Source organism: Oncorhynchus masou, chromosome 24, assembly GCF_036934945.1.
Source record: "Oncorhynchus masou masou isolate Uvic2021 chromosome 24, UVic_Omas_1.1, whole genome shotgun sequence".
NCBI classification, from domain to species: Eukaryota; Metazoa; Chordata; class Actinopteri; order Salmoniformes; family Salmonidae; genus Oncorhynchus; species Oncorhynchus masou.
In genome coordinates, this window is record NC_088235.1 from 42,085,597 (window position 1) to 42,110,414 (window position 24,818).

The following is a 24,818-nucleotide window of genomic DNA, read 5'->3' on the forward strand; positions in this document are numbered from 1 at the left end:
TGTCGCTGTCTGTCCAGGAAAGCAATCAAACATAATGTGTTAATCTCCCTCCTAACCTCTGTCTGCCTTGTCATTGACTTATATGTTCACTGGGGGGAGGGAGGAACATGTATTGCAATCAGTACTTACCGAATACACTCAATTCAGGTCTGCAGAGAGGTTAGTATGTACTTTCACCTTAACCTGCCTTTTGCTGACATCCTAGTAATTTCAATCTGCTGTATAACTAATGTAACCTCTTGGTAATCATCCCTCCTGCAGTTTTAACCTCTCCCTCTTTGTCTCCAGTATGCTCCACAGTCGTGTGTTAGGAGACCAGTCTCAGCTGAAAGAGGAGCTGGATGTGTTGAGGAGAGACAACACTCAGCTGGTCAGGGAACACAACCACCTGAAGCAGAGCTGTGAGGAGCTCCGCAGGCTGCACAGCGAGGATCAGAAGGAGGTGGCCGACATGAGGCGGCAGCAGCAAGAGGTACACGCGCGCTCACACACACGGTTGCTGTGACCTATACTGGGTTGCTGCGCTTTCAGAAACCCACACGTCACCGGAGAAGACGGCGAACACACACACACAGCTGGGAGATGCATACAGAGCACTTCTGTAAAGGGCAGTGTTGGAGAACAAGGTCATTGGCTCATGTACAGGGCATGTAGGCAGTAGGCACATTCCACTTGTACCTACTGCTCCTCCTGTGTTCACAGAGCTGTACATTCAGGAGAGGTGTTTAAACTCACCAGTTTAGAATGCTATGGCTCCGTCTCCTGCATACTGCCCTGGGGTCACACCTGGTCCCACAGCAATCACTACAGACTCCAGCAAGCCTTACATACACCACACACTCAACTCAACACACAAAAACGTCAGGGAGGTATTTTCATTTTATTGGTGATTTTATGATTGTGAAGGCCCAGCAAAAATTAAACCTAAGGGCTGGTTAGTTACACCATAGTACCTAAGGCTCCATTTACACAGGCAGAACAATTCTCAGTTTTTGCCCAATCAGGTCCTTTGCAAATAATTGGGGAAAATATCAGTATTGGTCTTCCTATGTAAATGCGGCGGAATAGTCTTGAATAGTCCATATACTGCAGCTGCTCACTGTTGCCATCTGCTGACTAACTGGTGTAAAAGGAATCAATGTCATTCTACCTTGGTTATGGTTCCCAGTGGCTTGGTTTGGTTTCCATATGCTTCAGAATAAGTAAATAACCACACACTATCACTCTGAAAAAATACATGTATTAATTAAATAAAGCAACAGCAAGCTTCGTTCATCGTTGTTTCAGCATGGTGCTTGAAACACCAAAATGGTGGTTTTGAATATATGTCAACTGTACATAAACTTTATTTGTATAGCACAATTCATACAGGTGGCAAATGAAGGTGTGCTTAACTGTATGTGCATGTAGAAAATCATCAGCTGAATGACTATCCTTCCTCCAGGTGATGAGAGAAAACGGTTCATCAGAGGTTCTCAACAAGCTCTATGACACAGCCATGGACAAGCTGGAGGGGGTGAGGAAAGAATACGATTCGCTGAGCAAACGCTACAGCGAGAAGGTAGCTAATCACAACACGGACCTGAGCAGGCTGGAGCAGGTGGAGGAAGAGAACCGCCGATTACAGAAACAGATGGACACGTTGCTGAGACAACGAGACACGGCAATACACTACCAACAACAGTGCTCTACGTCCATGAGGAGGTAACACGGACAGACACACTCCTCAACCCAAAGATGCATGGTTATACACCACACACACACGTATACACTACTACACACCTCACCATCTTCCTTCCTCTCCCCAGGTTTGACTCTGTACAACAGGAGCTGAACAAGTCTTCAGGCCAGAACAAGGAGCTGCAGAGGGAGATGGAGCGGCTGCAGTCGGAGGTGACACGCTGTAAGAACTTCCAGCTGAAGGCAGTAAAGGACTGTGAGAAGTACAAGGAGGAGAGGGACTCTGTGTTCAACGAGTACAGGCTCATCATGAGTGAGAGAGACCAGGTCAGAGAGATACATATAATACATTATGGTTTCATAGATACAGATTACGACTAGTCCTGGATTAAGAAGCTACTTTTCATGTAGTATCTACATTGAGGATGTTATTATACATTATTTCAGGACTAGGCTTAACCTTTAAGCAGTTGTTCATCCCAATGTTTTATGATAATACAATAATAAAACTTAGCAACAATGAAGTGGGTTATTAAATTCTGGGTAACAGGTGATCAAGGAGCTGGACAAGCTGCAGACAGAGCTGGAGGCTGCAGAGGCCCGCCTCAAAAACACCTCGTCTGAAAGGATGGTGGCCAGCGAGGAGATGGAGGCTCTCAGACAGGTACAGGTCAATGAATCATTTTATCTATCAGTCAATCAAACACCTAGTCTGAGAGGTTAATAAATTATTTAAGCAATCCATCGATCAGTTTATTTATAGTCAGTCTAAACAATTAGAGGGTGATAGCCAGGGAGGAGATTGAGGCTCGCAGACCGGTCATGTTAATCAAGTTAATATATTTCAATTAATATCAGTTTATTAATCAAACTCACCTCGTCTGAAAGAATGCTGGCCAGTGAAGCTCTGACAGCTGCTCGATCAATTAGCAAAATTTGTCGCTGATCACCAAGGGATTGTGTTATGGCATTAAATCTGATTTGATTGTTTGTTTTTTAGGAGCTGAACTCGTCGTTGGTGGACCGGGACAGGGCAATCTGTGAGAGGAACGAGCTGTTGGAGAAGTACTGCCACGAGGTGAAGGATAAGGCTGAGGCCCAAAAGGAGCTGAGCCAAGCCTGTAAAGATATTGAGACGGTCCGCGAGGAGAGAGACGTGGCCCGCAAGGAGAGGACAGAGGCCATCATACAGAGAGACCAGCTACTGAGAGAATACTACCAGGCAAGACAGGTAACATTAACACACCTGAAAACAACACACGCACCTTACAGGTATGATAAACAACTGTATTAGGGAGAGGACAGGCTGTCAAAAGGTGACAGCTCCCAGCCAAAGGTTAGACACTTGATAAAGAGCTTAGAGGATCCCATAAACTGTCAACCATTGGATTATGTCAGTTGCATGACCCTAAAGCGGATTTAGTGCTTTAGACAAATGCTGCTGTTTCTGCTCCTGACACTTCCCTGTTCAGTCCACTAGATGGCCCCCCTACCACGGTTTTACACGACAGAAGTCGGGATGCTTGAAATCTGTGATAGAAATCCCAGTTGAAGGATTCCCTCACTACTGATTCCAGGAATTCTACAACTAGGTTTTCTGAGAAATCTGTGAACTTGTAGAAAGTTTCAGGAAATTTGATTTTGATCTCTTGAACTTCATGTTTTGAAAGTGGCCAACTAGCGTGTATCCGTGTATCCGTGTGTCTGTGCGTTTCCGTGTGCGTGTCCGTGTGTGTGTGTGCCTGTGCGTGTATCCGCGTGTGCCTGTGCGTGTATCCGCGTGTGCCTGTGCGTGTGCCTGTGTGCCCGTGTCTGTGTGTGCTCGACAGAAACAAGACTCTGCCACCCTGGACATAGAGCGGGCCAACAAGGAGATTGAGGTGTTGAGGAAGCAGTATGAGGCCATGTCCCAGGAGCTGAAGGAGGCTACACAGGAGGCCGAGGTGGCCAAGTGTCGACGTGACTGGGCCTTCCAGGAGAGAGACAAGATAGTGGCAGAGAGAGAGAGCATACGGTGAGAGAAAGCGGGAATAGTGGCATAGGCTCTTTCTTAATTCCTCTTTCTTTGATTCCTTGTATCTTCTCTCCTTGCCTCCTTCTGAAAATGCATTGGAGTAGAAGGTCCAAGAGGACTCTTGCATCTTCCCTAATGTTTTTTGAGGAGGAGGCATGGAGAGAGGACGTAGTGAATATTAACTGACTAAACTGTGCTGATGCTTGATGATGTCATATCCTGCCCCTCCAGGACGCTGTGTGACAACCTGCGTAGGGAGCGGGACCGGGCGGTCAGCGATCTGGCCGACGCCCTGCGTAACCTTGACGACATGAGGAAGCAGAAGAATGACGCGTCACGGGAACTGAAGGAACTCAAGTGAGTCCCAGAGCACACAGAAAATGTCTGGCCTCCTCTAAATAACCTTTTTCAAAGCTGGTAAGAATATAGTTGAATAGCCCTGGTTTATGAGGTTAATTAAACAAACGCATACCACATCACACACTTTCCACTTTCTCAACCCCCTTGTAGTGATGTGAAAAGCTCCCTCTACTGGTCAGTGTGTGACTGCCATATTAAGTTCTGTCTTTTCTTTGAGAGCTCATCCTCCTTTCCTACTGACGAAGAAGAAAAGGGTAACATTTTGGTTGAAGTCAACGACCCCCTCTAGGCATGCCTCATAAGGAATCTTAGTGACCGTCAGCCACCCCCTCTAGGCATGCCTCATAAGGAATCTTAGTGACAGTCAGCCACCCCCTCTAGGCAGGCCTCATAAAGACATAATGTATCTTAGTGACCGTCAGCCACCCCCTCTAGGCAGGCCTCATAAAGACATAATGTATCTTAGTGACAGTCAGCCACCCCCTCTAGGCAGGCCTCATAAAGACATAATGTATCTTAGTGACCGTCAGCCACCCCCTCTAGGCAGGCCTCATAAAGACATAATGTATCTTAGTGACCGTCAGCCACCCCCTCTAGGCAGGCCTCATAAGGACATAATGTATCTTAGTGACCGTCAGCCACCCCCTCTAGGCAGGCCTCATAAAGACATAATGTATCTTAGTGACCGTCAGCCACCCTCTCTAGGCAGGCCTCATAAGGACATAATGTATCTTAGTGACCGTCAGCCACCCTCTCTAGGCAGGCCTCATAAGGAATCTTAGTGACAGTCAGCCACCCCCTCTAGGCAGGCCTCATAAAGACATAATGTATCTTAGTGACCGTCAGCCACCCCCTCTAGGCAGGCCTCATAAAGACATAATGTATCTTAGTGACCGTCAGCCACCCTCTCTAGGCAGGCCTCATAAGGACATAATGTATCTTAGTGACCGTCAGCCACCCCCTCTAGGCAGGCCTCATAAGGACATAATGTATCTTAGTGACAGTCAGCCACCCCCTCTAGGCAGGCCTCATAAAGACATAATGTATCTTAGTGACCGTCAGCCACCCTCTCTAGGCAGGCCTCATAAAGACATAATGTATCTTAGTGACCGTCAGCCACCCCCTCTAGGCAGGCCTCATAAGGACATAATGTATCTTAGTGACCGTCAGCCACCCCCTCTAGGCAGGCCTCATAAGGACATAATGTATCTTAGTGACCGTCAGCCACCCCCTCTAGGCAGGCCTCATAAGGACATAATGTATCTTAGTGACCGTCAGCCACCCTCTCTAGGCAGGCCTCATAAAGACATAATGTATCTTAGTGACCGTCAGCCACCCTCTCTAGGCAGGCCTCATAAGGACATAATGTATCTTAGTGACAGTCAGCCACCATAGGCCTATTTCTCCTTCAGCCTTTCCTTTACACACTGTAGAATATGACTTTGCTGCCACTTTTTAGACTTTGGTAACACTTCCCTTACAGCACTTTGAATGGTTGCGTTGCCCTATAGATATCTATGGTGCTCTATAGATATCTATGCAGACCTGCCAATATGCACTCATTTTGCATACCAACTATGCAATTCTCTGTCCATGTATGCATGTACGAGATCCGAGTTGAAAGTACGCAGAAATTAATAGGGCCTGATTTATTAAAAATAAAAAAACATTTTAATACAAAATAACTCCACTGAGTAAATTTAACATCCCGATAATCGCTCTGCAACACACAGACATGTTCTGAGTTTGTGTCAACGGACATGGCGATTAATGCATCATCATTCGATGTAGCAACCGGGTGTCTGCCCCTCCTGTTTGTTGTGATGCTGAGTTTGCCGACTGTTAGCTGTACGTGAACACATGGGCAAAATCCCCTTTCGACTCCACGTGTTGTGGAAAGGTAAACTCTAATTGTTTCAAGCTAACGTTAGCGAACATACGATGGACATTCGGTGAGCTCTAAAATGCCAGCAATAGTTAAATGCAAATACGATAAATAACTGGTCGCATTTGTGCGAGTGTGATATACATTTAATTCTGCGTCCCATTAGTTGTATTTTCCACGTAACATTACGAGGATCACGCAACCCGATGGACTGTATCTGTAAGTATGATCCACGTCACAAAAAGCTTTACAAAAGTATAATTAAAAATAAATATTTACATCTTGGCATTAAATGGGGTCGGGAGTTTAGGAGACTGCACGATGAAGAATTAATGAGTGTCTGGTATTGGCTATAGAGGCAATGCTTCTAAAATGGCTGCTCTAGATTTGAGATTTTATGAATTTAGAAAATCTGAAATGATCTATGTGCTGCAAATAAGTACAATAGGCACCTTTACATAGGCTGAAACAGCAGACTCTTCTCGCGGACAGCATTCAGATTCCCTTTTCGGTAGCTTACTTAAGCTTTGCGTAGCCAGTTTGTGGTCTGTGTCAATTCGATCACCTGTTTTTGTTTTTGTTTTCAATTTTTTTTTTTTTGTTTGTTGTTGTTTTGTAACCGTGTCTAAAAGGCCAATACTTGTTAGCTGGTCCAAGTGATTGGCCCTGTTTGAGAGTTGACAAGCGTTCCTCTACTATAGAGACTAAACTTGGGGGCATGTGCTAAGAAAAACATTATAGATAATTAACTCCATTCTACGCTCTACATGTAATGGCATAAACATGCAGACAATCTGTGCTAATTCCACAAAACATATATTTATTTTATATGTTCTGTACTTATCAGGATGAATCTTGTATTTATGTTTTGTAAATACCTTTTCAGAGGACTGAACTGACCCAGGTGTGATCCATAATGTTTGTCTAAGCACACGTGCTCATGAAACAAAAGTTAGCATAGGTTGTGCAATAACAAAATTAGCAGCTAATTTAGCAAGTCATTGTTATTTCAGCCAGTCAGTAAATCTATGCCAGATGATGAGAGTGAGGAGACAGAGAGAAACAGACCGGGCAGCAGTTACATGCAAGTTGAATCTCCAATTTGCTGCATGTGTCTGGTATTCTAAAAAGTTTGACAGGGTTGGCAGGTCTGTCTATGGTGCCCTATAGATGTAGTTGTGCAGCATATAGAAACTCTATGAAAATGCTACACGGCACACGTTTCCTCATTTAGCAGATAGTGTACATGCACTCAGTGACATGTAGATATATCCTGCACACTGTTGTTGTGATGTGTTCTGACCTGTGACATCATTTCCTGTGGTCAGAGAGAAGATGGAGAGCCAGCTGGACAAGGAGGCCAGGTTTTGTCAGCTGATGGCCCACAGCTCCCATGACTCCGCCATCGACACAGACTCTCTGGAGTGGGAGACGGAGGTTGTGGAGTTTGAGAAGGACAGGGTAATTTTGGAGAGACAATACTTTCATTGATTTGATTGAATGCTTATTTGACTTACTGTTGATGTATTGATTGGATGGGTGAATGGATGGATTGACTGACTGATCAGATGAATTCATTTCCAGCAAATGTTAAAATCCAGCTTAATAAAGGGGCTCAGAACTGATATGTATGTAGATAACCAGTATGTTTAACTTAGATGTTTTCCTGCAGGATGACATGGATTTAAAGGCACTTGGGTTTGACATAGCAGAGGGGGTAAACGATCCATATTTACCAGGAGATTGTGGAATATTTGTGACAAGAGTGGACAAAGGAAGTATTGCAGATGGAAGGTTAAGGTAATTCTCTGATTTGTAAAATTTCTTGAGGTTCAAGTTCATTAACCCCTGTTCGTTCGTCATCATCATCCCCAATATCACGTTTTTACTTCCTGCTTTTCAGAGTGAACGATTGGTTGCTGAAGATAAATGACATGGACCTGACCAACAAGGACAGGAAGCAGGTGGTAAAGGCAGTGCTTAACAGAGGCGGGCTGATCAACATGGTGGTTCGCAGGAGGAAGTCCCTGGGAGGAAGGCTGGTCACCCCTGTACACATCAACCTGATCGGACACAAAGGTAACACTTGTGGCACTCCTGGTGTGTATTCATTAGGAAACCATTTAATCCAAATGTATAGAAAACAAGTTTCTATTCGTCAGGTTGGTCCATCCCCTTTCTGTCTGCTTCCGTCTGGTTCTTAGAATAAATTGTAAATCACGCAATCATTCAACAAAACAACAAATCAACTAGAACAGGTCTATTCATCAGTCGGATTATGTTGCAAAAAGGTTTGGTCTGTCTCAAAACGGTTTGCATCGGAATTTGACTAATGAATTCACCCCTGGGGGTCCTCCCGGTTTCTCCTGCCATCAGTTCTGTTATAACTCACATCATTTTAACAGTTTTAGAAACTTTTGTTTTCTATCCAAATCTACCAATGATATGCATATCCTAGCTTCTGGGCCTGAGAAACAGGGAGTTTACTTTCGGCACACTTTTCATCCGGATGTGAAAATACTGCCCCCTACCCAAGAGGTTAATTGAAATGCATTCCAGGTGATTACTTCACAAAACTGGTTGAGAGAATGCCAAGAGTGTTCAAAGCTGTCATCAAGGCAAAGAGTGGCTACTTTGAAAAATCTCAAATATAAAATATATTTTGCTTTGTTTAACACTTTTTTTTTGTTTTTTTTGGTTACTCCATGATTCCATATGTGTTATTTCATAGTTTTGATGTCTTCACTTGTATTCTAACGTCAGTGTTATAGGTCTGAAGTGTGTAATACATATTGTATTCTCCTCTCTACTTCTCTCTACTCCAGACAGTGGTATAGGTCTGGAGAATGGTGTGTTTGTGACAGCCCTCGTCCAGGGGAGTCCTGCTTCCAGGGAGGGATCTCTGACTGTTGGAGACAGACTTATCGCTGTGAGTCCTCCTCCACCACCTCTGTTTCTCCTCCTCATTTTCCTCATACTCGTCATTCCTGTTCTTCTTCCTCCATCGCCCCCTCCTTCTCCACCTCACCTCCTTATCTTCCTCCTCCTGTTTCTACTCCTCTCTTCTAACCTCTACCACCTCCTCCAACTGATTTGACCCCTGTTCCATTTTGGTCTCTAGTGATTTGGCGACAGAAACAATGTTAGCCAGTGTTAGCCAGTCATCACTCTACCTGGCAAAATGATCTTCTCTCTAATCATGATCCACCTACTGAATCTGCTGTCATAATCCTCCAGGTCCGTACTGTGAAGTTCTGCTGCTTAGTAAAACCACTGGGCTTAGATATCTCCCCACTCACCTTTTAATGGCAGACCAAGGCTTGTCTCAAATTGCACCCTATTCCCTACACAGAGTACTGTTTTTGACCAGAGCCCATACGGCCAAGGTCGAGACTAATGTGCAATATATGAAATGGGGTGCCAGTTCGGACGCACCCCTGTTGACACCCTCAACTTTAATAGTGAAGCCTGGCTAGCTGATATGGGACATGATAGCTAAGTTTTGGTGATTAGCAAACATTAGACCAGATGCCTGCAGATGTCAATCATGGTTCTGTATTGTCTTATACCATGTCCTTGTAGTCGTTAATAACTTAATGTAGCAGGTTATATTTCACATATACAGATATGTTTAATTATGTTAGTAAGCGAAGGACTTGAACATGCTGAACCAACAGCGACATATGCAGTCAAAGCACAATTTTGCATATGTCACAGCTGCACTCTTAATGCTCATTACTCCGACTTAGACTGAAGCATGTTATTCCATCTGGGGAGTCCAAAGAGTACTGTTTCATTTTAATGTTAAAAGTTCACTAGTCTGATCTCAATTTTTTTTGGGGGGTGGGCGGCAGGTAGCCTAGTGTTGGGCCAGTTACTGAAAGGTCGCTGGTTCGAATACCCGAGCTGACAAGGTGAAATAATCTGCCGACGTGCCCTTGAGAAAGGCACTTAACCCTAATTAGCAAGGCTAACCCTGTAAAACAACACATTTCACTACACCTATCGGTATATATGACAAATATTTTTGCTCAGGCTTGAATACACAACCTACTTTCCTGTTTCCTCTCCCTGCGCTCCTCTCCTTGCTGCAGTATTTTATAATTCATCTCAGGCCTATTGTCATGGAAATGTGGGGATTGAGAAAGGAGTGTGGGGGTGTTAAAGTTCTAAGAAGAACCACTGGCCTAGATTTTCTAAAGTATCCCACTGCAGCAGCAGGCAGACTCAAATCTCTGGCACTGAGTTCTTCAGGTGCAGGGGAACTCTATTTGGGTTTAGGGTAGTTGAATTCTCAATCTCTCTTGAAAGCAATACCACCGAGCAAAACTGTATTTGTGTTTTAGAAGGATGTGTGGGAAGTGAGTAGTGTGTCCACTTTTTTATGCGTCTTCTGTTTCCCCCAGATCAACGGCATCGCTCTGGACAACAAGTCGGTGACGGAGTGTGAGACACTGCTGAGGAACTGTAGGGACTCTCTCAGCCTCTCTCTCATGAAGGTGAATCTAAACTAGCTCCTCTACTAAGCTCCCTGAATGCACACAAGCCTCAAATTAGACTAAAGACAAGTTCTCCTCCAGTCAATGTGGTGCCACATAACAGCCTTATTTTAAACATAGGGCTTTGACTTGAAGGTGAATCTAAACTTCACCGCCCGCTGGCCTCAAATCAGTCTTAATTTAGACTCAAGTTCTCCTGAAGTCCATGTAGTGCCATACACTGCAACACCCTTGTTTGATGCTATAGCGGGCACTCTTTTTTTTTTTAGGACAGCGACTGACTTTCTCAAGAACAAACATGTTAGATATTACTGCACTGCAGTGACTAGATTCCTGGATGCGGAAAGTTTAGAGTTTAGGAAAAAAGGAAATGTGTTTTTACTCGTCTAGTGCTATTCCTAACACCCCCTTTATCTTTGTCCTCTATCATTTTATGTTCCCAGTTCTTCCCTCACAGTTCGTCGGGCCAGAACATCTTCGACAGCCTGCGCGAGTCATCGTCCAACAGCCGTCTCTCCGAGGTCCACTCCAGGAACAGTCGTAACCTCAAACACAACAGCTCCACACAGACAGACATCTTCTGCCCCGACACAGGTGGGGGAGGTGGTAGTGTCAATGTCCAAGGAGAGAGGAGGAAAAGCAGGGGTGGGGAGGCCGAGGAGGGAATGGGCCCGTACGGGGACGTCAGGAAGCCCTTCTCCATGGGGTCTCTCCATGCCACCAGCCTCCGGCCGTCCTCTGACCTTGGTCTTGGTCCCCCGAGCCGCTACGGCCCCAGCGCCTTCCAGGAGTGCTGCTCTGGGTCCCCCTACGCCAAGCCCCCTCCACCCCCCATGACCTATGACCCATCTAACCCCCCCGACTGCATCACCGTGGAGACCACCCTGGAGAAGAAACACAGCGGCGGTACCTGGCCGAAGATGATCGTCGGCGGGATGTCTGTCGCCGTGGATACGACCACAGCGACGACTCCGACCCAGCTGTCCATCTTCAAGTCACCCAAACAGAGGAAGTCCATCTTCGACACGGACGCCTTCAAACCACGGCCTGAGATGGCTCCCCCATCTTCCAAGATAGAGTACCTGTTGCCCAGTCAGCTGGTGGCCCACTCCCCGCAGCCCTCCAAGACGGAGTCTCTCTCCTCCTCCTCTACAGCCACACCCACCCCTCCTCCGCCGCCTACCCGCAGTGATTCGTTCAAATTCAAACACAAGCAGCAGAGCAATTCCGCCTCCGACTGCACGCTCACCTCCGACGGGAACGGCGGCAAGGAGGATGTTGTTTCCATGGTTACCGGGGAGGGCCACGGGGAACACGAGATGGAACGAGAGAGTGAGAGAGACAGAAACGGGAACCACTACTTCCTGGACGGGAAAGTTCTGACATCGAGGAAGTCATGTGATGAGGACATCGGACGCACCAGGGGAGAGGAGCCTGATATGAAGAGGCCCCGCCCTAAATCAGCACCAGCTCTCCGACGCAGGATGACCCCCCAGTCCATCACTCTGCCCTCCTTCCAGGTCTGTTTGATGTTAATGTAGAGTGCTTTTCACTAAGGATGATTACAATCGTCTGAAGTGGCTTCCTCGCTTCTCCTCTCCATATGCATTTACATTAAAGAACTGAACAGGTGAAGTCATCCTCTAATATGTTGTGTTCACATACAGTGGGGCAAAAAAGTATTTAGTCAGCCACCAATTGTTCAAGTTCTCCCACTTGAAAATTACAGGCTTCTCATCTTTTTATCATAGGTACACTTCAACTATGACAGACAAAATTAGAAAAAAAATCCAGAAAATCACATTGTAGGATTTTTAATGAATTTATTTGCAAATTATGGTGGAAAATAAGTATTTGGTCACCTACAAACAAGCAAGATTTCTGGCTCTCACAGACCTGTAACTTATTCGTTAAGAGGCTCCTCTGTCCTCCACCCGTTACCTGTATTAATGGCACCTGTTTGAACTTGTTATCAGTATAAAAGACACCTGTCCACAACCTCAGTCACAATCCAAACTCCACTATGGCCAAGACCAAAGAGCTGTCAAAGGACACCAGAAACAAAATTGTAGACCTGCACCAGGCTGGGAAGACTGAACCTGCAATAGGTAAGCAGCTTGGTTTGAAGAAATCAACTGTGGGAGTAATTATTAGGAAATGGAAGACATGCAAGACCACTGATAATCTCCCTCGATCTGGGGCTCCACGCAAGATCTCACCCCGTGGGGTCAAAATGATCACAAGAATGGTGAGCAAAAATCCCAGAACCACACGGGGGTGGTGTATGACCTGCAGAGAGCTGGGACCAAAGTAACAAAGCCTACCATCAGGAACACACTACGCCGCCAGGGACTCAAATCCTGCAGTGCCAGACGTGTCCCCCTGCTTAAGCCAGTACATGTCCAGGCCCGTCTGAAGTTTGCTAGAGAGCATTTGGATGATCCAGAAGAAGATTGGGAGAATGTCATACGGTCAGATGAAACCAAAATAGAACATTTTGGTAAAAACTCAACTTGTCGTATTTGGAGGACAAAGAATGCTGAGTTGCATCCAAAGAACACCATACCTACTGTGAAGCATGGGGGTGGAAATATCATGCTTTGGGGCTGTTTTTCTGCAAAGGGACCAGGACGACTGATCCGTGTAAAGGAAAGAATGAATGGGGCTATGTATCGTGAGATTTTGAGTGAAAACCTCCCATCAGCAAGGACATTGAAGATGAAACGTGGCTGTGTCTTTCAGCATGACAATGATCCCAAACACACCGCACTGGGAACGAAGGAGTGGCTTCGTAAGAAGCATTTCAAGGTCCTGGAGTGGCCTAGCCAGTCTCCAAATCTCAACCCCATAGAAAATCTTTTGAAAGGAGTTGAAAGTCTGTGTTGCAACAGCCCCAAAACATCACTGCTCTAGAGGAGATCTTCATGGAGGAATGGGCCAAAATACCAGCAACAGTGTGTGTGAACCTTGTGAAGACTTACAGAAAACGTTTGACCTCTGTCATTGCCAACAAAGGGTATATAACAAAGTATTGAGAAACTTTTGTTATTGACCAAATACTTATTTTTCACCATAATTTGCAAATTAATTAATTAAAGATTGTTTTTCTCATTTTGTCTGTCATAGTTGAAGTGTACCTATGATGAAAATTACAGGCCTCATCTTTTTAAGTGGGATAACTTGCACAATTGGTGGCTGACTAAATACTTTCTTGCCCCACTGTACCTAGCCTATGATCAAGGAGAGGAGACAAGATGTGCATGCCACTTAAGACTACTGAGATGCACCTGTCTCAAAACACTTCATTTAAAAAGAGAAACACCAGCACTGCGTGGCCTCGCACCCAGCCAGTACTCCAGGGTGATACACGGCAGCCTTTTTGTGGCAGTATTTACAACCCTTTCTGTGTGTGCCTCGCCACCAGGCTGCCTCAATGGTGATTGATGCCTCTGTACAGAACTCCAGGCGATATGCAGCCCAGGGCTCAAAGTGCTGAGTCTGGGGGCTGTGGTCTCATCCCAGCACTCTTAAACAGCTCCTTCAGTTGACTGGGGTCCAACTCTGAAATGGGTCCTTCTCCTTCCTTCTCCTTATTCTCCTATTCTTTCTGTTCCTCATCATTAAACCCAATGATTTCTGTATCTGTCAACCATCAGAGCTACTCCAATGACGATCACTCCCCAGAGCCCAGAGAGATGCTTCGCTCCTCTCCCAACCGCTCTCACAGACACAGTGTGGGCTTCGTCTCCACCGTCTACAACAGTACCCTGCCTGCAAGTGAGTCTCTCTCTCTGGCACACACACACACACTTTCCTCCATTTTTAATAAAAATAAATAATTTAGCCTCTCTTCCTCTTCAATTTTGATCTTCTCATCGCTGCAACTCCCTAATGGGTTCAGGGGCTGAAGGTCGAGTCATGTGTCCTCAGAAACATGACCAGCCCAACCGCGCTTCTTAACCTCTCTAGGGTATGTGGGACGCTAGCGCTAACATCCAGTGAGATTGCAGCGCGCCAAATTCAAATACAAAAATACTAATCATAAATTCAGAAAAGATACTCATTAAAAAAATTCAGGAAAGATATGACTATTTTACATGGGTTTAAAGATTAACTCCTTGTGAATCCAACCACTGTTCAGATTTCAAAAATGCTTTATGTCGAAAGCACACCTTACGATTATTTGAGAACATAGCCCAGCAGACAAATCATTACAAATAGTAACCAGCCAAGTAGAAGTTACACAAGTCAGAAGTATAGATAAAATTAATCACTTACCTTTGACGATCTTCATATGGTGGCACTCAGAAGACATTCATTTATTCAATAAATGTTCCTTTTTGTTCGATAAAGTCTCTCTTTATATCTGAAAACCTCAGTTTTGTTCGCGTTTCCTTCAGTAATCCACAGGCTCAAATGCAGTCATAACAGGCAGACAAAAAAAATCCAAATTGTGTCTGTAAAGTTCATAGAAACATGTCAAACGATGTTTATATTCAACCCTCAGGTTATTTTTAGCCTAAATAATCGATAATATTTCAACCGGACAATAACGTCGTCAATATAAAAGGTAAACAAGAAAGGCACTCTCTCTGGTCGTGCGCATGAAAAAGCTCTGTGACACGGCAGGGTCCACTCATTCAGACTGCTCTTACTCCCTCATTTTTCAGAATACAAGCCTGAAACAATTTCTAAAGACTGTCTAGTGGAAGGCATAGGAACTGCAATTTAAGCCCTAAGTCAATGGACACTGTAATGGCATTGAATAGAAAACTACAACAAAAAAATCCTACTTCCGGAATGGATTTTTCTCAGGTTTTCGCCTGCCAAATCAGTTCTGTTTTACTCATAGACACTTTTAACAGTTTTGGAAACTTTAGTGTTTTCTATCCATATCTACTATTATATTATATGCATATCCTATCTTCTGGGCCTGCTTTTCATCCAAAATTCCAAATGCTGCCCCCTACCCTAGCGAAGTTAACACCCGCCCGCTTAACCCAGAAACCAGCCGCACCAGTGTGTCGGAGGAAACTCCTTTCAACTGATGATCAGCCTGCATCTGCCCGGCCCGCCACAAGGATTCGCTGAAAGCGCAATGAGCCAAGTAGTCCCCCGGCCAAACCCTCCCCTAACCCGGATGATGCTGAGACAATTCTATGGGACTCCCGATCACGGCCGGTTGTGACACTGCCCGAGATCGAACTCTGGTCTGTAGTGACGCCTTTAACACTGCGATGCAGTGCATAAGACCACTGCACCACTCAGGAGGACCCATAATACATTTCTATCTGGAGCCTCTCTAGCCAGTGTGTTCCTCCTATTTAACCGGTGTGGTGGTGGTTGTTGTTGTTCTCTAATCAGTGTGTGTGTTCTATCAGACTCGGCCCATCGTGGCCTGGCCCCGTGTCCAGCGGTGACCGCAGTGATGAGGAACCCAGTCTACACAGTCCGCAGCCACAGAGTCCACACCAACAACTGTCCCTCTGTCTCCTCCCAGATCTGCCAACACCAGCACAACAACCAACACCCCAGGTAATTACCCCAGACAGAATAACTACCCCGAAAAGTGGAGCCCAGTCATTCCTCAAGGGGGCAAATTCTCATTTAGTCTAAATTATTGGCTTGCAAATATGACATTGCTTAAGTAGGCAAATATTTAGTAGGAAACAACTTGGTCACCATTATGATAAAGGCAATTTTTCTTTATGGCAATGTTGCCTTTAGTTAGGTAAGTTGGTTAAAAATACCTTGCAATGGTAACGTTAGCTAGCTGAAATCCGGTGCTCTCCCCTCAATCTTAGCTAGCTAGCTAATGTTATACTACATCTAAAGTCAATCTGACAACATTACAATGATGACAAGTTTCTCCTACTAAATAGTTGCCTCTTTGGAGATGTCGTGCTGTTTGAGAATGCATTGAGTAGCAGATTCAGTCGTGCACCAGTCCCTAAGATGACTTTCATAAAAAGGCGTTAGTGGCGCTATGTTCAACCCATGAATTATGTAGGAAGAGAGTGTGTGTGTCAGTCCGCAGCACCAGGGGCGTCTGAGCCTGGACCTGAGCCAAAAGCGTCCAGCAGCAGAATACTCCGAGTCCTCGTCACGCAGCAGCCGCACCTCCCATGGTACCAACTCACTACCCTCCAGTGCTCGCCTGGGCCTTGGTCAGTCACCCATGCATGCACGCCACATACACGCGCTCGTATTATACATGCTTGCGCACACACAAAAAATACTTATTATACCCACGCCACACACACAATAATTGTATTCTATACGCACACACACACCCACACTGATGGACTTTTCCTCTATTGCATCAGATTCTTCCAGTAACGTCCAGTACCGGAACGAGAGGATTAAGATCCCCTCCACTCCCCGCTACCCTCGATCTATGCTGGGCTCTGACAGAGGTACATGCATGGCTGGATGGATGCATAATTGAACAAACAAATTAGTTAACAAAATTATTGATGGGTGGGTGGATAGACAAATGAATGAATTAACAAATGAGTGGATGGATGAACACGTATTAGGATGCCTATTCCCTGAATACTGTACCTCTCGACCAATATTACCTGACTCTGGTCCCAAGGGGACTTTAGAATGCTCATTTTCCACTCAACTAAAGAATATTATTCCAAATCAAACAACTGACGACATTTGTTTTTTCTCTGAGATGTGATACCCCTGTTAGCAGGTCATTTAAAGGTGCTGTTCTGTAATCTACTGCTGAAAAAGTTGGACACAGGGAAACACTAATCTACTGTTGAAAAAACACTAAACACAGGGAAACACTTTAACCATATAGATTTTGTGTCCTGGGCCATTAAAGCTGGGGGTTAATATGCTTGTCAGGATATTTACAACCTGGTTACCTATCTGAGAAATGACACTGTAACTATGGACCAATTCTTTCCCTTTCTCACTCTCGCTTTCGCTCTACTACCATGTTTTAACTGTTGTGAGTATTTTAATTGTTTTTACTATGGTTGTAAGAATGACAAACAAATTTTCCCTTGGGAATTAAAAGTACGATCTCATCTTAAGATCTCATTTAAAGTCTCTTACCCTCTCTCCCTGCCACCCCTCTCCAGGCTCCCTGTCACATTCAGAGTGCAGCAGTCCCAGCCTCATCACTCCCCCCCAATCACCTCTGAACCTGGAGACTTCCTCCTTCGCCAGCAGCCAATCACAGAGCTCCATATCCACCCTGCCCAGAATCTCCGTCAGCCCTGTGCCAATTGGAGAGCGGAGGAAAGACCGGTAGGATGGGAAAGATGACAAACGTGAGATAGGGCTGGACGGTCTAAAACATGGTGTGGAATGGAGTGTCCCCAGCAGTTTTATTTATTTGCTCTTTTCCACTACTAGCAATCCTCATTCAATTGGTCAAATAATCACCAAGCCCTTTGTTAGCTGGCTGTATCACAACTTCTGGGTTTGGCCCGGGGTAGACCGTCATTGTAAATAAGAATTTGTTCTTAACTGACTTGCCTCGTTAAATAAAGGTTCAATTAAAGCTAACTCAGGTGGACTCGTACTAGAATATATTAAATAACACTGGTCTAAAGGAGTACAGGTAGGAAGTGTGTGATGCGTAGATTATATATCAGCTATAATGCTCTTGGTATATGCAGCATAAAGGTCAGTTGAGTGTTGATGTTGTTTTTCCTTGTAGCCTGGTCCCAGATCTGTTTGTGCTTTAGCCAACTCGTCTGACCATGCCAGTGGAATGATCAAATTGAATTTGTCACATGCGCCGAATACAACTGGTGTAGACTTTACCATCAAATGCATGCTTACGAGCCCTTCCCAACTATGCAGAGTTTAAAAATAAAATAGTAAAATAAAATACACAAGAATGGAGCTATATACAGGGAGTACCAGATCAATGTGGAGCTATATACAGGGAGCACCAGTACCAGATCAACGTGGAACTATATACAGGGAGTACCAGTACCAGATCAATGTGGCGCTATATACAGGGAGTACCAATACCAGATCAATTTGGAGCTATATACAGGGAGTACCAGATCAATGTGGAGCTATTTACAGGGAGTACCAGTACCAGATCAATGTGTAGCTATATACAGGGAGTACCAAATCCAGATCAATGTGCAGAGGTACCAGATATTTGAAGTAGATATGTACATGAAGGCAGGATAAAGTGACTTGTCATCAGGATAGATGATGATAAGAATTAAAGAAAAGAGTAGTAGCAGTAGCACATGGGTGTAAAAGTGTTTGTGTTAGAAGGGTTCGCTAAACACATGCAGAAGGAACCAGGCTATTTTCCTTTTGTTATATTTAGTTGTTTCTTCTTCTCACACCAGACCTGTTTGGCCTCTGCATTTCCGTCTGTTTTCTTTTGCTGTCTGTCCTTCCTGTCCACTTCGTGTCTGTTTTTTCTCTCGTCCATTTCCTCTCTCGTTTCTTCTCTTCCATCTGCCGTGTGTGTAAATGTCTCCAGGTCTCTGCAACGTAACAGGTCTTTTCTGAGGATCCCTCTGGCTGCTAGGCCGAGGTTCTCCTCTCTCAGGAGCCTCAGGTTTGTTGACTGACTGACTGATGGTCTTACTGTTAACATGCTTGAGTGTTGGATAGAAATACTGAAATTAAGATGTAGACACAGGCCCACTTCAGAAACAACTCTTTGCCCCCCGTCTTGTGATTAGGAGCCAGGAGTTGTTTCCAGGCAGAGCCCATAGAGACTTGGAATGTGTAGAGCATGTGTTGTGTGGTATTTCTCACCCCTGAACAGCAGCTAGGCCTACATCCCACTTCTCTGTTGAACAGGTCAGTGCACGCCAGGTTTACATTAGCCTGCGTTTCATGGAAAAGATCCAGAAAACATCTCAACTATTCCTCTCGAACCGGAGAAGATAGATAGACGTGTGCTGCGTCTCAATTGTCACTGACAGTTTTGTGTTTGTATGGTTGGAATTGTTGAAATGATGTGGCCAGTTTCATGTGTGAAGTCCTCACTGAGGCTGCATGATACTGAATGTCCGTGCCCTTTTGCAGATGGGATGGCATTCTGAGTGTGTTCGGGCCCAATGCTAGTCACCAGGCTGAATGTGAAGATAACTCTGTCAACCTCGCAACCTCTGGATCTTTTACTTGTCTTCTCCTTGTAGCACACAGTCTCTGTTATTTCTATCTGTTGGTTTTTCATGTGATATGTAATGTCTCTGTCTTGTGAAAATCAATATGAGAGTTTCATAGCACCTAATCCCTATGTAGTGCACACCTTTTGGCAATACCTTCATAGGGGAGATGAGATGCAGCCCTGAAGTTTCTCATCCCTCCCTCCCGTCAGGCCGTACCTGGAGGAACCTCGTAATGTGATCGTTCACAAAGGGGCGGAGCCTCTGGGCATCTCTATCGTCAGCGGCGAGAACGGCGGTATCTTCGTCTCCAAGGTAACCGGAGGCAGCATCGCCCATCAGGCCGGGCTGGAGTACGGCGACCAACTCCTCGAGGTAACTTTCCTGTTTCATTGCTCCTTCCTGCCAGGGTTAAGGGTCATATCCGTTTCAGCTCAGGAGGAAATTGTAAATGTGACGATGTTGACTGCAGCCAGCGCAGTCGCTTGCACATCTTGACTACACATACTCCAGTTCCCCCTCATGGAATAAAACATTACATTTAGCATTTTTGTTGTTTAGCAGTTGTTCTTTTCCAGAGTGACCTAGTCAGCTGTTCATGCCTGAGAATGACAATTGAGAAGTGCTATTTATTTTCAGTGAGGTTTATTTCAATAACATCTTACCTTTCTCTCCTCCGTTTCATCCCCCCCTCCTCCAGTATAATGGTATTAACTTGCGTAATGCCACAGAGCAGCAAGCCAGGCTGATAATTGGTCAGCAGTGTGACACCATCACCATCATGGCTCAGTACAACCCCCACATGTACCAGCTGGGAAACCACTCACGCTCCAGGTCATACACACACACACACACAGCTGGAAAACCATTCAAAATCCACAAAAAAAAAAAAAATATTCCCAGAGGTTAGTTTTTTTTAAATGAAAGGTAATCAAAGACAAAATGTTATTCATAGTTCAAAAGTGGTGTAAAGTTGACCTCTGACCATGCCATTTATTATGTAAATCCCAAAGTAATCATTTGGAGAAATATACAGGCATCATTTGGCACCTCTATCCAATTTAAATAATGGCACCAATCTCTCCCATTCATTTGACTGAGGTATTAAGGTTTTTGTTTCTCTCTCTTTGTGTGTGTAGTTCTCGTCTGGAGCCGGTGAGCAGCCAGTCAACTCCCCATGGCAGTGGAGCCACCACCCCTGACAACCACTCTACTATAGACACTCTGAGTGAACAAGACGAAGGAACACTCACCCCCTCCTCCAAACAGACCACCCCTACAACTAGTCCTCATAGTTTCATCAGGTAACAAACACACCTGACTGCTCCAGCCTCTCTAACCTAATGTGTGTTTGTACTGCAAGGGTTGGATACAGCAGCAGACACATTTCCGTTTCGTAAGAATTAGTAAAGTTTTCTTCTTCCCTCCCCATCCAGGATGTTGTCAGAGGGTAGTCGTAAGGTGTGTGAACCACGGGTGGTGACGGTGCGCAGAGCCCAGGGGGCAGAACTGGGGCTGGGGCTATGTGGAGGGAACCTCCGCGGGGTCTATGTAGAGAGTCTGGAAGAGGACAGCCCTGCTAGGGGAACAGAGGGACTGCAGCCTGGGGACCTCATACTGGAGGTAGGTTTTTACATAAACCAGCATGTGTGCAGATTTGATTTGAGACACTAGGGATGGTGTTTTGAAAAAATTGAGCTATTCGAATAGTATTTATTTTTGTTGGATATCCGGATATTATTATTTATTTTTTAAATCCGTACCTGAGCACTGCTGCGCGGGGGATAGGCTGGCTCTATTGCTTCAGCGGCCTGCGGAGTTTATATGGGGCGGTGTGTGTTGCGAGCAGACAGAGGGAGAGAGTGAGACACAAAGGACATTTTGCTACAGCCAAGACAAGCTAAAGCAGTCACTTGAAGCAGTCACTATGTTATTTTATAACAGTGCCTGTCTTGACTGGAGTAGCCTACAGAAGCTAGCTAGCTACATACTTTTTAGCATTTTCACTAACCCAAACCCTTTTCCTAATCATAACCTCAGTTCCCTAACCTGCTACGAAAAAGTAACTTTAGTATTGAAGTGGCAAGAACCCTTTTTCCACAACTATAGCTAACTAGGCTAATTATGGCCATATGCTACACTTTCTCCCCAACCCCATTCAAATAAAACAGCCTACCTGTTTCTCTTTATAGCCTACTCTTCATTACCCTAACTTTTAATTCTGTTGTTTTATTCCATCTTGCATTGCATTAGTGAACGCTCACTCAACTTGCAAAGCATTGAGTCTCTTTGATTGGCCAACATTAACAACAAGCTACTCACGTGAAGGTTACCGGTCTTTATTTATGGGGCGCACGGTGCACGTCATAAAAACAACATTGAAAAGTTTGTTTCATTAAATGAAAGATTTGAAATGTCATGGTATATCCTTGTATGTAACAATGTCACATGGATATTTTCATTTAATTTAGATAAAGCCTTTTGTGTTAATCAGTTTAAATGTTCAGATATTTTGAATAATCCTGCACATCCTTACACACACACACACACACACACACACAGATTGTATAATAACTTTTTTCTAAGTGAACAGTTTGCACCCTGCAGTATCTTCCATAGCTCATTACCATTCCTCCTGCCTGTCTTTGTTCCTTCATCGATTGCCCCCGTCTTTCTCTATCATGACATACTGTGGTCGATCTAACTCATACTATCCCATTCCTGGCATGCTCTCTCCCTGTCCCTATAAGCTCTGTTCTCCAAACAGACCTAGAGCTTTTTCATCAGGACAGAACACGCAGTAGAGCTTTCACCTTTCACATCCCCCTGGCAATTCTCCTCATCTTCTGTCATCATCCTCCTCCCCCCCCCATAATGAATCAATAGACAGTCACTTCATACAGCCAAGGGATTTCCCTCCTCCTTTCCTCTTCTCTCGGTCTCTCTCTTGTGCACGCTCACACTCTTGATCTCCCTCTTTTCGTTATAATTTGTTACGGTTGAAATGTGAATGTTTGTTTTCGTTTGTGTAATGTATGGTGTTGACCCAGTAAAGGCGATTGTAAATTCAAATTCTCTCTCTCAGTATGGGTCAGTAAACATGAAGAACAAGACAGTGGAGGAGGTATATGTAGAGATGCTGAAGCCAGCCGAGACGGTCACACTCAAAGTCCAACAACGTCAGGACGACTTCAACATTGTCAAAGACGCACCGGGGGACGGCTTCTATATCAGGTACACACACATATCCTGTCCCCAAAGTGCCTGTTTTTCATGATACCCTCTATGCGATCTACTGTACCTCCATGCACCTCCACTTCTATGCCTTCAGAAAGTATTCTGTGGGGCGGCATGTAGCCTAGTGGTTAGTGTTGGACTAGTAACCGAAAGGTTGCAAGATTGAATCCCTGAACTGACAAGGTAAAAATCTGTCATTCTGCCCCTGAACAAAGCAGTTAACCCACTGTTCCTAGGCCGTCATTGAAAATAAGAATGTGTTCTCAACTGATTTGCCTAGTTAAATAAAGGTAATAAAAAAACATTCACACCCCTTTTTCCACATTTTGGATTTAATTGAAATGTGTTGTCACCAAACTACAAAAAATACTATATTTTTCCTTTTGTTGTTGTGATGAACAATTTAACACCGTATCTTGATTAGATGAATATTCAACACCCTGAGTCAATACATGTTAGAATCACCTTTGGCAGTGATTTTCAGTCAATGTCGTCTTGGTAAGCAAATCCAGTGTATATTTGGCCTTTTGTTTTAGGTTATTGTCCTGCTGAAAGGTGAATTTGTCTCCCAGTGGCTGAACCAAGTTTTGCTCTAGGATTTAGCCTGTGCTTAGATCTGTTCAATTTCTTTTTATCCCAAAAAAACTCCCTAGTCCTTGACAAGCATACCCACAACATGATGCAGCCACCACCATGCTTGAAATATGATGAGGGTGGTACTCTGATGTGTTGAATTTGCCCCAAACATAACGCTTTGTATTCAGGACAAAGAGTTTATTTCTAAGCAATTTTTTAAGCAATATATTTAGTGCCTGATTGCAAACAGGATGCATGTTTTGGAATATTGTCTTTTACAGGCTTCCTTCTTTTCACACTGTCATTCATGTTAGTATTTCGGCATAACTACAATGTTGTTGATCCATCCTCAGTTATCTCCTATCACTGCCATTAAGCTCTAACTTGTTTTAAAATCAACACTGAGCTCATGGTGAAATCCCTGAGCGGTTTCCTTCCTCTCCGGCAACTGAGTTAGGAAGGGCGCCTGTATTTTTGTGGTGACTGGATGTATTGATACACCATCCAAAGTGTAATTAATAAGTTAACCACGCTGAAAGGAATATTCTCTCAGCTTTTTTTATTTATTATTTTTACACATCTACCAATAGGTGCTTTGAAATGTGCTTGAAATTCACTGCTTGACTGAGGACCTTAACGATAATTGTATATGTGGGGTACAGAGATGGGGTAGTCATTTATAAATCATGGTATACACTATTATTGCACACGTGCAACTTGTGAATTGTTGAGCACATTGTTACTCCGGAATTTAGGATTGCCATAAAAGGGGTTGAATGGTTATTCACTCAAGACATTTCTTTATGAATTTGTTAACATTTCTAAGAAGTTCCACAATCTCCATTTAATCCATTTGAAATTCAGGCTGTAACACAACAAAATGTGGACAAAGTTGAGGGGTGTGAATACTTTCTGAGCACATACAGTGCATTCGGAAAGTTTTCAGACCCTTTTCCATATTATGTTACTTTACAGCCTGAATTTTTAAATGGATTCAATTGAAATAATACCCCATAATGACAAAGCAAAAACATTATAAAAATAAAAAAAAGAAAGTAATAAATACAAAAACTACCTTTTTTACGTAAGTATTTAGACCTTTTGCTATGAGACTTGAAATTGAGCTCAGGTACATCCTGTTTCCATTGATTATTCTTGAGATGTTTCTACAACTTGATTGGAGTCCACCTTTTAGTAAATTCAATTGATTTGACATGATTTTGAAAGACACACACATGTCTATATCAGGTCCCACTGTTGATAGTGCATGTCAGAGCAAAAACCAAGCCATGAGGTCGAAGGAATTCTTCTTAGAGTGCCAAGACAGGATTGTGTCTAGGCACAGATCTGGGGAAAGGTACCAAAACATTTCTGAAGCATTGAAGGTCCCCAAGAACACAGTGGCCTCCATCATTCTTAGGTGGAAGAAGTTTGGAACCACCAAGACTCTTCCT

The 24,818-nt window shown here is 44.3% G+C and overlaps 1 protein-coding gene across 5 annotated transcripts in view; it reads left to right on the forward strand.

The window, feature by feature from the left end:
- dlg5a (discs, large homolog 5a (Drosophila)) overlaps positions 1-24,818 on the forward strand; it is a 49,328-nt gene that overhangs the window by 15,178 nt on the left and 9,332 nt on the right. For 3 of the 5 annotated variants that reach the window (XM_064933968.1, XM_064933969.1, XM_064933973.1), the window contains exons 5-28: positions 289-472; positions 1,445-1,704; positions 1,809-2,007; positions 2,231-2,344; positions 2,681-2,911; positions 3,510-3,694; positions 3,926-4,051; positions 7,268-7,400; positions 7,612-7,739; positions 7,843-8,018; positions 8,765-8,868; positions 10,346-10,438; positions 10,882-11,958; positions 14,095-14,215; positions 15,820-15,973; positions 16,469-16,605; positions 16,765-16,854; positions 17,539-17,707; positions 18,915-18,992; positions 19,764-19,926; positions 20,252-20,385; positions 20,691-20,855; positions 20,988-21,174; positions 22,637-22,785. In XM_064933968.1, the coding sequence (XP_064790040.1) occupies positions 289-472; positions 1,445-1,704; positions 1,809-2,007; positions 2,231-2,344; positions 2,681-2,911; positions 3,510-3,694; positions 3,926-4,051; positions 7,268-7,400; positions 7,612-7,739; positions 7,843-8,018; positions 8,765-8,868; positions 10,346-10,438; positions 10,882-11,958; positions 14,095-14,215; positions 15,820-15,973; positions 16,469-16,605; positions 16,765-16,854; positions 17,539-17,707; positions 18,915-18,992; positions 19,764-19,926; positions 20,252-20,385; positions 20,691-20,855; positions 20,988-21,174; positions 22,637-22,785 (4,557 nt within the window). The remainder of the gene's footprint in view (positions 1-288; positions 473-1,444; positions 1,705-1,808; positions 2,008-2,230; positions 2,345-2,680; positions 2,912-3,509; positions 3,695-3,925; positions 4,052-7,267; positions 7,401-7,611; positions 7,740-7,842; positions 8,019-8,764; positions 8,869-10,345; positions 10,439-10,881; positions 11,959-14,094; positions 14,216-15,819; positions 15,974-16,468; positions 16,606-16,764; positions 16,855-17,538; positions 17,708-18,914; positions 18,993-19,763; positions 19,927-20,251; positions 20,386-20,690; positions 20,856-20,987; positions 21,175-22,636; positions 22,786-24,818) is intronic. The other 2 variants (XM_064933970.1, XM_064933971.1) reach the window with 2 other exon arrangements.